Source organism: Ursus maritimus, unplaced genomic scaffold (genome assembly GCF_017311325.1).
Source record: "Ursus maritimus isolate PB19 unplaced genomic scaffold, ASM1731132v1 scaffold_25, whole genome shotgun sequence".
In the NCBI taxonomy this organism is placed as follows: Eukaryota; Metazoa; Chordata; class Mammalia; order Carnivora; family Ursidae; genus Ursus; species Ursus maritimus.
The window spans coordinates 9,879,369-9,892,300 of record NW_024425008.1 but is presented as its reverse complement, the minus strand read 5'-3'; the positions used below and the strand labels follow the sequence as shown (position 1 = coordinate 9,892,300).

The window sequence follows — 12,932 nt, the reverse complement described above, 5'->3', positions numbered from 1 at the left end:
TTTTTTCTTCATACACATTGTGTTAGCTTCCTAGGGGGACACTTGGCAGTAAGATCTCAGAGATCCTGAGGCATAGGCTCAGTTTTGTCAACATCTCAAGTGTTTAATAAATCAGTACCATCACTGATTGGCCAAGAATCCCAATCTGTGAAGGAATTATCACTGAATTTGATAATTCAAGAAAAGAAGAGTTGTCGATGACTAGCCTAAACATAAGGCATGGAACTAGTTTTGGGACAAGTGAAAAGCATTGTTCATGACAGAATTTTACACTGAACCCCTTTGTTTGTTTGGAATCACTTCCGTCAGGGACAAAATTTTATCTAGGTTATCATAAAATAAATGTAACAGCTAGATTGTGATCCCAGAGTCATGATTGGATCTAGCCCTTTTGGATCTGAAAATAAAAATGCATGAAATGCTACAGGATCTCTAGGGGGCAACTGTTTTGAAACTGCCTTCCGTGGTTGGGTCCTAGATGTTGTCCTTGAGGAGCGTGAGTTCCTTTGAGGTGAAGGTAAGGGTGTCCCCTGCCTCGGTGGAAGGAGTTGAGAGACTTTAGCTTGGGAGGTTCCCAGCAGTATCAGGATTCGGAGGCGCAGCTCCTGCAAGCCCTTGTCCCACGTGCTGGTCTCTTTTGTGCTCCGTGTAGGCGCTGCCTGAGGAGCTAGTTAATTTTCATTTGACCATCTTTTGAAATGAGGGTGATCCCGAAAACCAGATAAAGATCTTAACTCAAATGCTGGACTGGTAGTATGGAACAACATCGTCATCTTCATGATTCATTCATTCATGCATTCATTCATTCAGCAACTATTTATTAAGTGTCTGCTGCGTGCCGGGCACTGTGCTTGCCACTGGGGATCCAAAGTGAATAAGTAAGAGACACCCCTGGTTCGAGGAGTTCATAGTCATAATAGTTAATAGTAGTTCCCATTTATTTGACACTTACCACGTGCTGGGCACTGTGCCAAATGGTTACACACATGGTTATTTTACTCAATCCTGACATCGGCCCTGCATGGCAAATATTACTGACCCCATTTTATAGACTAGGAAACAGAGGTCGGAGAGGCTAAATGACTTGCCTAAAGTCAGGTAGCTACTAAATGACAGAGACAGGGATTGATGCCAGGTCTCTTTGATTGGCAAATCTGTGCTCTTTTTTTGGTATCACACACTGCCTTAGAATAACTCAAATTCACTTACAATAGAGATTATAGAAATTATAAGAAAGCATTTTCAAGTGACAGTTACTTGCCCTTTTGGTAGCAAAGAAGAACAGCTAGTTCTGGATTTAATTGTTCTTTTATCATAAAAAATCTGTTTGATAACGTGATAGAACGCCCGTTGTTAAGCCCACATACTAGAATCACAAAAGTGTATTTTCTCCTCCTAATTTACGTGAATCATCCGGAAAAAAGGAAGATAGTGAATTCTAATCAGAATTCCAACTTGGGTGTAATTTGAGATAGGGCGACTAAGTCAGCTTGACTTCAGTGCTAGTTAAATGTGTCATAAAATAAGCGTATCCGATGTCTCATGACTCTAGCGAGTCTGGAGAGTGCGTCATTAGATTTCCACCTTCCTCCTCCTCTCCATTAAAAACATGCGTTGGATGGCCGTTGGTGGTGTGTTCTTGGAGGCATCATGCCAGGCACCTCACACACTGAGCTGAACATTAAAGGTTTTTTACTCTCAGGGAATTCTGCTGTCTTTACACACAACTGAGAATCAGAGAAATTATGAACTCACTAGAGGCTCTAAACCCTCCTTTGAACAAGCTCATTTTTAAATCGGTTAAGCCTTCTACAAGATTTCTGCTTTTGCATTTGATCTGAAGTTTGCACATTTCAAGTGAGTCATAACACTGTAAATTTCACCAATCAACAAGAATCCGAGATTTTCCATGTTGGTTGGCGTAGTCCTTATCGTGAATTTAATCGACATGGACTCCAAGACATAAGAATTCCCACCACACCCCTGTCTTTGGATCAGTTTGCCAGCTGATCATTTTGTAGCTAACCATGCCGCGACCGCCATGAATCAAACAGCATGCTAATTACATTAAAAATGTTATCATTGATTTCACATCTCACCAAGTTGTGGTCTTGGTACAGTGATTGTGAAACCTATGTATAACATTTAAGGCTTTCCAGGGGCCATACAATCATCCCAGTTTCTACCATCCCCTCGTAGAGCATGTACCTCAGGGCTTCAGTTTCTGAAATTGTCCTCCTAAGAGAGTGAATGACCACACGCTCTCCAGCGTCCAGGAGTTTGGGATCATGTAGAAAAGGCACCTCAGCGATCCTCTGCTTTTCTCACTGGGCTGGGGGCGGGGACTGAGGGGAGCCCTGGCGGAGGAGTACGACGGTAGGAGACAGGTCGCTTGTTTACTCAACAGTCTACTGGCAGGAGTGGTTTTTAAAAAACTTTTTAAATTGTTTTTCTGGTTTGGAAATGCTCGTAACTTGACATTCATTGGTGGGATATTTGTCAGTTCTTGATTGCAGGATAAAAATGTTACCACTACTCTCTAAAACAAAGATTTGTACTAGAACACACTTGTGGAAGGTGATTCAATTCAGATTTCCCAAACAGTAGGCAGAGGCTCCCACAGAGATGAAAATTGTATTGACTTTGGAGTCAACATGTCTGGTTCTATGACCACCTCGTTTGCTGGTTGGTCCCCAAGTAACATAGTATCATTTGCTTCAGTTTCTCTCTCAAAAAATTGGGGTCGATATGTGTCATTTTACTCCAAAATATATATGCGCGCACACACACACAGACACACACACATATACACACACACACACAGGGACCTCATGGGGATATAATGGAGCCTGAAACTATGGATGCACAAGCTCCATTAAAAAAAGTTAAGCTATAAATTCAAAGTAGTATTATCTGCCTTAAATCCTTTTTGGAACAAGGTATATAAATAAAAAAGTAATCATATTGTTGTAACTGGAGTAGATATTTACAGGGTACAGATAAATGCTCATAGGCACTCTTCTCATTCTTTACTGAGGGAAGAAAGGCACCCAGCACAGCAGTGTGCCTTAGTTTTTCCCTTGGACGGGAGCATACAATTTACTGAGCAATTACAAATAGCCAATGAAGGTTCAATTAAGATTCTATATGGATTTGTAGAGCCTTTGTGTGCAGTGGAAATTTATTCCCCCTAGTAATCATGTCCTAATTTCCTCCATATAGCTCAGTATAGGCAGATGAAAAGGGGATCCTTGGGAGCTCTGACAATGAGCCAGTTAATGAAGCGACAGCTGGAACATCAGTCTAGCGCCCCCCATAACATCAGCAACTGGGACACTGGTGGGTCAAGCTTTTTCTTCTTGTTTTACCTCTCAGATTAGCTAAATGCCACTTTCTTTGTGTCCCCTTTGCTCTCGTGTGAATGAAGGATTAGATTTTCTCTTGTGTTCTGTGGTTCAAGTAATTTTTTTTTTAAACCCAACGTAATGAATAAGTCTATTTAAACTTTCCAAGTGTTCTAGAGCCACCTGTTTGTCCATTTAGGCTGGTCCAATTCTTTTTCCTCTAAGACCCAGATTCCAGATACTAGCTTATCTATCTGGGAGTTAAGTGATGTCAATGCATATAGGAGGGAATGGAACTATTATTTCATGTTGCAAATTAAAAAACAAAACAAACAAAAACACCAGATTATCAGTAGTCTCTGTTTTGTAAAGTACCCCCCAAATCAGGGCATATTAATAGTAATACTAATAATAACAAATGTAGCTTAGTGACGTCATGATCTGCTGGTAGGTTTGGGAATATGAGCTCTGTGTTCTAGTTAGCAGGGTTACCAGCTTGCCCCGCACACCCTCATGCTCATATGGTGGAACCGCATCTAACCTCAATTTTAAAGTAAGAATTGATCGCCACGACAGGTCTTATTTTAAACCTGATCACGCTGCATTTCTGAACTTTGTTCCCACGTTCTGCACACGTACTCCTTTCCAAGCCAGTAGTACTGCCACAGTCCTGCTCTTTGGAGTGCCTGCCTTTCGTGTTTGTTTGCTTGTTTGTTTTTTCTTTTGTAATTAAATGGGTCATTTGAGTTACAAGATTACATATGCAGAAGCGCTTTGCAACATGCATGCACTATGAAAATGTCACAGCTTGTTACTGTGACAGGCTCTGGGGGCCAACACTTGGATCAGACTATTTCAGTATCTTGGTTAGTACTTTCTGGCCATAGTTATGTGAGATTGTTATTTGAAATATCCTTCCTTATGACCAGGAATTATGACATCCACAAAACCAAAATGTCGACAGACTTATTTTTTCAAAACCATAATATTGACATACATTTTATCTTATCTCCCCCACCCCCATCCATTGTTTTCCCAAAAAGGTGAGCTAGATAATTAAGTCCCACACAAAAATACCCAGTCCTACATTTGACAGATAGTTTCAACTCTCTGGCCTTTATAAGGGTTCTTAACGTTTTAAAGGTTTCATGTTTTGTCTTCCGTTTGGTGATAAGCGGTAGTGAATAATGTAATGGCCAAAAGCCAACAGGCAAGAGAGTCGAGGAGAAAGATAGAATAACCAGCCTCAACAGCCGACTGGGTCTGGGTGGAGTCATTTGGTCCACACCAAAGAGGACTGGCTCTGTTTCTCTCTTTACTGAGGAAGCTGTGTGAGGAACAGAGAATGGGAGCCTTCGTTTGGTTAGTTCTCTGATAATTAAATGCCCACCTTAGGTTGACCTGGGGCTTGGAAGATTGTTTTACCACGCTTCTATTTTCTGTAGCAAGTAGCTCAGCCTAAGCTAACCATTTCAGATTTGGACTACGATGGCAACCTAGTTTGATTGACTCAGTAGAGTTATAAAAAGACAGCTATACCTCAGTGTCCAATCCAGATTTTAATCTAAAAACGGAATCTACGTGGTGCCAAATAACCCATTTAACTGAATTTTTCACATTCAACCAAACTTCAGTCTCGTTCATGTCACTCTGGTTTCTCAATACTTGCCATTTACATGCTGTCTGAATTTCTTTCGCCTGTTTTCCTGGGCTTGTTTTCCATTCTCCGAGTTGGTTCTCTAGTCACCAAGTCCTACTAGAGCTTCATCTCAATACTCTTGTTTTGATTCGTGCCACGAAAAGTTCTCCCCAAATCTAAGACCGCAGGAGAGTCGATGAATACATGGGTCAGTGTTAGGTGGCATGCCACTTCATAGCACATATGTCGATTCAGTGACTCACTGGTCTCCAAAGGGACAAATCTAATCATGTGGACACTGCCAGAAGCTGTCTAAACATGGGTTATGATCGATTCACCTCAGCATGCACCTGCTTGCTCACCAAATATCTGCCTCTTCTCCATCCGTGCTCATCTGATGGCTGCTTCCTCGTCTCATCTTTCATAGGAAACAAATGTTCCAGAAGCCCCACTCCTCTGTGTCTTCCCCTGTCCCTCACCCCTGTTCCTCAGCCCTCATCGAGACACCTGCCATTTCCTTGCTACCAGTTCCACATGTTTTCTGTATGACCTTTCTGGCCATTGCCCCAGACGATCGCTTATGTATTTACTGATTTGCATAAAACATTTATTTCATGGCTGTGACATTAGCCTTTCAGTTTTTTTCATTTCATACCAAGAGATAATGGTATTTGAGCTTTTTCGATGGGGAGATAGAGAATCCAGACTTTTTTTGGGACAGTTTTAGATGCTCTCCTGCTTTTAATTGCATTGCATATACCTGAATTGCAGGTTTGTAGTGAAACCCCAGACAACCCTACCCGAAAATCTAGGCTGTTTCCTATACATATTAATAATCAACAATAACAATGACCCAAAAAAATGGCCCCACAAGGTTATTGGTTAAATTCTTTGTACTGGTACTTGTGCTAAATTGACTGCATTGAAGACTGAAATGCTCTGTTTATCCACAGAACAGATACAGCCCGGGAAACGCCAGTGCAACGTGCCAATGTGCCTAAACCCGGACCTGGAGGGACAGCCGTTGAGAATGAGAGGTTAGTTGAGTCGTGGAATCTCAGACTGTACGAGCTGAGAGATACTGTGTATGTCAGTCATCTGGTCACCCAGCGGGTGCTGAAACCTCTTCTTTAGCAGCTCCATGAAGTGGATCCAACCTCTGCTCAAACACCTCCAGGGACTGGGAACGCACGACATCTCCTCTTTGAACCTTATCGACAGAAATTTCTTCTTATCGTGACTTTCTGTTTGGGGCCACCTAAAATGAGTCTAGTCTGTCACATAATTTTTTAGATGTTTGAAAATAGCCAGGCATCGCTTACTCCCTCAGTCTTCTCTAGACCACATGTCCCTAGGTCCTTTGATATTCCTCTCAATACATATCAGCCCGTCCATATTATTGTATATCTTCCCAAAACATGGTCCAGCTTATCTGTGTTCATTCTAGAATGTTGAAATCATGGATGAATGGCTTCTTTGAAATCTGAAATCTGAAATTGCGCAGAATAGCCTTGTGGCATTATGCTGCCCATTGGAGTAAGCTGAGAATAAACCTGTGCCAAGATCATCAGAATATAGATTTTCAAAATTCGTCTCCTGGCTAGTTAATCATTACTTTTGTTCTTTTTTAATGCAGAAAGCAGCTTAATCTATCATTTGTAAAAACAACAACAACAACAACAACAAAAACCCCAGAAAACAAGAAACGAACTATGACCGCTTCTCTTAGCTATTTCCCTCAATCAAGTAGATTTATTATTTAGGGTCATATCACTCTTCTGATTTTCCTTAGGAATGAGGAGACATTTTTCTTCAGCTTTTGCTAGTGTTTATTGGGCAATGAGCAGCAGTTTTAACCCCTGTAGATGATGAGACTCTTCTCACTTATGGGCCTAGGAAAAAGCTTTTATGAACAGAAGCCAGTGGTCAAACAATGCTGGTGCTTGCTTATCCACGATCCAGTGACTAAGTTAGTAGCCGCAGAAATGGAATACGGTAAAGGGAAGAAAGACAGAAAGACAAAGTCTCATTCACAGGGAACTGAAGAAGTCCACTGATGCAACTAAGGGACTGATGGGCACTTGTATCCTTTGAACAAACCAAAACCTTTACAATGCCTCCTATCTCTAAGATTCTCGAAGTGGCTTTGGTCAAAATCTCCAGCTTTGGAGCTGGACTTTGGGGGAGGTCTCCTCTTTATTCAAGCTTCTAAGAACCTTTTATTTCTGTTCCTGGTTCCATACAGAGTACACTTGGGGTGGTGGTGCCATCAGAAGTATTGCCCACAGCTGGGGGATGACAGGACTGCCTTTAATGCTGCAGACTTTGTTGTAACTCGGCTAGAACAAAAGGTGGCTGAGGTCCGTAGCTTCCGTTTGTATTTCCCACCTTCTTCGTCTGCGTTAGTCTGCTCCCAACTGATTAGCCCGATTCAGAAATCCAGTGGTTTAGCGAATGTTGCCATGGGGGAGCCAGCACCCAATAACGTTTATAGATGCTTGCCATAAATCTTGCATGACATGTTTTGTGTTGTCATGTGAATAAACAACTTCACGGTGCTATTGTTGTCCAAAAACACCTGTTTCTTGGCATTTGTAGTGGGTAATTATTGGCTTGAAACCACCCAAATGACTTTGATTCCTTCCCTTTTCTTGATTGAATTGTGAATTCTATTTAATAGTAATGGGCAATAGTCTTCTATAAGACTTTACTCAAGAATGTTTTTTTTCCCTTTAATGTCTTGTTTCTAGTAAGACTATATATATATCACCATCTTATGGGCTGACTTTTTCCACTTTTAGCACAAGACATTTTGGCATCCGGTAGACATGGTCTGTCAGTGTTCAAGAAATGTGGAATATTGGATTTAAACTTTCTGTTTTTTGGTTGCTTAAAGCACCTACATGCTGTTTACCTTAGTGCTTAATAATTAATCATGTCTCCTTTTATCTTGTCCCAGTTCTTGCCTTTTCTATTATTAATCAAAGTGTAGTTCTGCTTGTAATAAATACTGTTTGCTTCTACTCAAAGCACCATTTGGATGAAACAATTGGAGATCCTTGTTAGTGATATACTGGGGTACAGGTGGGAAAGACTGTTACTCAGAGATAGCTGGTAAATGTTGCAGTAAAATTTAGATACCCATTTGGGATCTTCGGAAGTTACATAAGATATTTTTAGATACTCTCCTTTGCTGTTTGAGTCTGCAGGTCTCCTGCTTCTCATAAACACACGTTGTAGCCTTTGATCAGTCAAGGGAGTATACAGTCTGGCAGCATCTTGAGTCTTTAAAGGCTTCAAAACCATTTTTTTCTCCCACACAGTGAAACACATTGCCCACTTTGCTAGGTTTCTAAAATTTTCATGTTACTTCTTTTAAAAACCAGTTCTCTGAATCATATCTTTCTTCTAGTTAAGGAAAGATCATACAATTTTGTTTTGTTTTCCAGCACTCAATTTCCAGTTCCTTGATGAGAAACAGACTCTTTAATGGACCACTGAGGTTTTCTGCCTTCTTTCCTGACTCTATCTGGCACTGGTGGTTTTCTTAGTAGAGAGCAATCACCTGGGTCTCTGGATTTACTCATTGTTAGAGCATGTCACCAAGATTCCTGCCTTAGATTTCTCCGAAGGCATCAAAACCCGAAGTTTTAAACTCTGTGATGTTGATTGGCTAAAGTCACTGGATGATTCCTTCAACACACTTGATTTTTCATTCATAAATATTTCAGTTTGAAAAATGAAGACTTTTGCTTTGGGGTTTATGATATTAATTTCCAAGGTAAAAAGCTGTTCTGATATTTCTTAGCTCAAACCCCTCCCCTTGCTTAAATGTGTAGAGTTCTGGGATCTTATTCCCTTCTCAAATTAGCCGCATTTTAGGGTTTGTAGGCATTGGTGACTTTAGAAACATAGGTTCGTAAGGGCAGCTTGCATGTATGCCTAGCACATAAGGATTGTAAACTCACTTAAGGGTGCACTTTGAATAGATTTCCCCCTTTTTCTGTTTTTGTCTTCATCCCCTGTTGGCACACTGAACTCTTTTCCAATTTTTTTCGAAGTCAAGAAGCAAAGAGAGAGATAGGAGTCTAGCTCTTAGAAATCATATAAGCAGAAATCACAGTCTTTCTTGAATTCATTTTACCCTTGAGGGGTTTTCACAATGCCGTTGAGCTCATCCCATCACATCTCAGGAGTGTGATCTTGGGAGGGTTTATGAGAGGAGGATGGGGCTTTTCCTGGCCCCCAGAAACAGACCTTTATTCACCAGGTGTCTCCTTGCTGCTTACCCAGGCGCCACTAAATCCAGCCTGCTGTCCGCACCCAGCATCGTCAGTATGTTTGTGCCAGCCCCCGAAGAATTCACTGACGAGCAGCCGACGGTGATGACAGACAAGTAAGCTCACACTGTTCTTTTCTTCCCCAGATTTATGGAATTTAAGCATTTGCTCACCGTGGTTGGGAGAAAGGATCAGAGGAGGCATGTTATGCTTTAAGTCATAACTTGTTCGTCAAGAGGCCGTCGCCCTCAGTGCGGGTGGGCATTTGTTGTTTTAGAAACATTGAATCATTGGATGGCCACCTTTGGTTTATGCCAAGGCACGGTCCTTTCTCAGTTTGGACAAATGCAAATCATAGCCCCTTACTGATTATTAGAAGCTTCAAGTCGTGAGGATGGGACTAAGTATGAGACTTGATTCCGATTCCCATCCTGCCAGCAGGATCCTTTCCCTGAGTCTCAAACTGTTTATGTCACCTCGTGGTTTGTCAGCCTTCCATATCCCCAGAGTTCTTACAGGATAAAGTCCAAATGCCTTTGCTTATGACAAAAGGCCCTTGAGATTGTGAAGGTATGGCCTTGCCGCTCCTCACCAGGAGCTCTTGCCCCAGCCCCCTCACCTTCCCCAGAGCATGCCTGATGTGTTCTCTCTTCTGTGATTTCATAGGTGCCCTTCTCTCTATACTTTGTCTACGTGGCGAAATCCTAGCCATGCTTCAGGACCCAACTGAGGGCAGAGTTTCCCTGACTACACACAAGGCAGAATTAGTCATACCATTCTCCAAGTTTCCATAGTATTTACTACCTCTTTCTGTTCTACCACTTACCACATTGTATTTTAATGGTGTCATTGTTTGTACATACAGATGCTTCCATAAACTCTGAGTTCCTTAGGGACCGGGACCCTTTCTTCTGTCTTTTATACCCTAAGCTCCCTATACATTGCCCGGCACACAAGTGCTTGTGTACTGAGTATGATAAAGTAAGACTTGCAGGCTTTCAAGTTTGGAGAGGTCCCTTTGGGCCAGGAGACTTCCTGGTGACACAGTGGGGAGGCTTGTGATAAAGGGAGACGAGTATGAGGCACGAGGGGCTGGTCATTCCTGAAGAAGCGAAGGAACCTACCTTGGAGAGCTGCCGTGGAATGTCCACGCAGGGAGCACCTAGCTGTGTGTGGAGGGCTCTTCTTGGCTCCTCCTTTGGTACAATGTCCCCATTTTGTGTCCTCCTCCAAGTCCCAATCTTTGTGTGCACGCCTTTTCTCTTCTTTTTTAGTTACAGATGTGAATCCTATATTTTTAAAAAAAGCTCAATTTGTCAGGAATTTCATATATAGAGTTTGTATTTATTTAGGAAGTTTCCAGATGAAAAGTTCTCAATAGTGATCTTAGCTCTAGTTTACTCGCTATTCCCAGTAGACTTTCCCTTTACTTTATAAAGCTGAACGGCTGTGGCTGAATAGAAGGGCTGTGGCTTTGGCTGAGATGAATTAAGTTGCACCTATATTAGCTACTATCAAGAGCAGTAAGTTGGAAGTTACTTAGGGCAGGTGCCACTGTGTCTTTAACTATTACACTCAGTAGGTGTGGTGAGTTCGTAAGACTGATTTGAGTAAGTGGTAGAGCAGAGACTGTGATCCAGACTCCTCAGGCTTTCTAGAATGTTCTCTTGGCTTAACTACCCCATCTCTCACCCACAAATAGGACATTGTTCAATCCGGGAGCATAGGAAAGCTTCCATTTATGTCTAGGCATTTTTTCATGTTTAATTTCAACAAATGAAAAAAAATATCTAGTTACTATCCTAGCAATAAATGCATAAAATCCCTCAACCAGAAGCTTCAAACTGTTAGTCCTATTGGCGCTCGCTGTAAAAGGGACCAATAATTCATGTACATAGAGGCCAGGCAGTTGTGAGCTGAATGTTTTCAGTGATTTAAAGAACCTTCCTGATCCCTGCCATGTGTGCTGTTTCTGTATCTAGGGTGAAGGTGGCATTGGAGTCCATTATGTATCACGAGAATGGGGCCACTGACCTCCTTTTGGGGACTTTTCCAAGACTCCTGAGAAATGGCTTTATATACTTTGTTATATCTTGAAACCATTGCTGGCTTTCGTGGACAGAATTCCTCTGTTTTCTTCGCAGATGCCACGACTGTGGGGCCATTCTTGAAGAATATGATGAGGAAACCCTTGGGCTGGCCATCGTGGTCCTCTCCACATTCATTCACTTAAGCCCAGACCTGGCAGCCCCGCTGTTGCTGGATATAATGCAGTCTGTGGGAAGGTGACTATTGCTTCAGTTCTGTTTGGGACGAAGGAGGCTTATTCCCTCTATACCTTGACTTAAAACCTATCAGTTCAAAAGTAAAACATTCAGTAATCTTATAGATGTTAGATATTTGTGCGATCAACTCAAACTAATTTTAAAAATGGAATGGACCAAACTCCAGATTGAATTCCCCAGCTGTGTTGGGTCATGGGTCACCATCTCACAGTGTCAGAATGAAGCTAAGGGACGCTGCACTAAGAAATTCTACTATTGGTTGCTCTTAATTACTACTTGGGCCAATGTGTGGGGCAGTACTCAGAACTGTGCACAGGTCATACAGTTTACAAGTTTCAGATGTTATTTTTAGACATTATTATTGATAAGATTTAGATATTATCTCTCTTTCCTTATCTTAAGATGGGCTCTGTAGGCATCTTGCCGTCTTGAGGCATTGTCCTGGGAGGGGAAGATGGAGTATAGTTTTACACTTCTGACTCAGAAAAGGGAAGGATGCATATATTTTGGAAACAGGGCTTTCAGCTGGAATAAGGGGAGATTAAACTTAGCTACTCTGAGAATTTTCATGTTAAGAAAATTCCTTTTAGTGGATAGGACATTAGATAGAAGGTGATGTATTTCATGGGTATATGTAAAGTTCAAATTCAGCAACAAATTATAGTCCTGGCATGCACAATTTATAGGAGAGGACTGGATGAAATTCCACATGAATGTACTACGTTTCCTGTCTGTGTTAGCACAGAGCCAGGGGCTTTAGGCTGTGGGCTTTAGACCGAGCTCTTACTCTGCAGTGCCTTGTGGCTTAGCTGTTGAATAGCTCAGTGGCTCAGTATGGAATAACTGAGGAGCCATAGAAGATATGACATGATTGAGACCTGTAATGAGTAATGTGAGTGGTCAGTGCTGTGGAAGTTCAGGATGGAAACAGTTTCTTGGAGAAGATCTCTATGGAGGACGTAGGGAAAAAAAACCAGAATTCTGCAAATTCCTGGTATTTTGAGGGAGGGAAAGAGAATGAATTGTAATCGAGCTAAAAGTTGATTTTTTTTTAAGACGAAACACTGATTTCCAAATAAAGTCAAACGGGAAAGCATTAAAAACCCATCAACTCTTAGCCCCCTTGCCCCACACTTTTCAGTATTGTCCTTAGGAGTGTATGTCCTTAGAGATTCCACCTCTAATACCTAGAAATAGCCAGTGTGCAGTGATGAACAGTGGGTGATGGAGAATTAAGAAAAGACGAAATATTTTATTTAAGTCCTTGATTTTAACCTAATCATAGCAATCATGGAATAAATGGACCAGCTTGTGGAATTGAAAGTTTTTATTAATGCAAGGCCACAATTCTTACCACCAATACTTTTCAGATTTAGGACAGATA

General features: G+C 41.6%; 1 protein-coding gene across 2 annotated transcripts in view; it reads left to right on the top strand.

The window, feature by feature from the left end:
• The window catches only part of UNC79 (unc-79 homolog, NALCN channel complex subunit), a 185,738-nt gene that overhangs the window by 117,744 nt on the left and 55,062 nt on the right, over positions 1–12,932 (top strand). For both annotated transcript variants that reach the window (XM_040641500.1, XM_040641499.1), the window contains 4 exons: positions 3,223–3,339; positions 5,937–6,020; positions 9,277–9,379; positions 11,408–11,548. In XM_040641500.1, the coding sequence (XP_040497434.1) occupies positions 3,223–3,339; positions 5,937–6,020; positions 9,277–9,379; positions 11,408–11,548 (445 nt within the window). The remainder of the gene's footprint in view (positions 1–3,222; positions 3,340–5,936; positions 6,021–9,276; positions 9,380–11,407; positions 11,549–12,932) is intronic.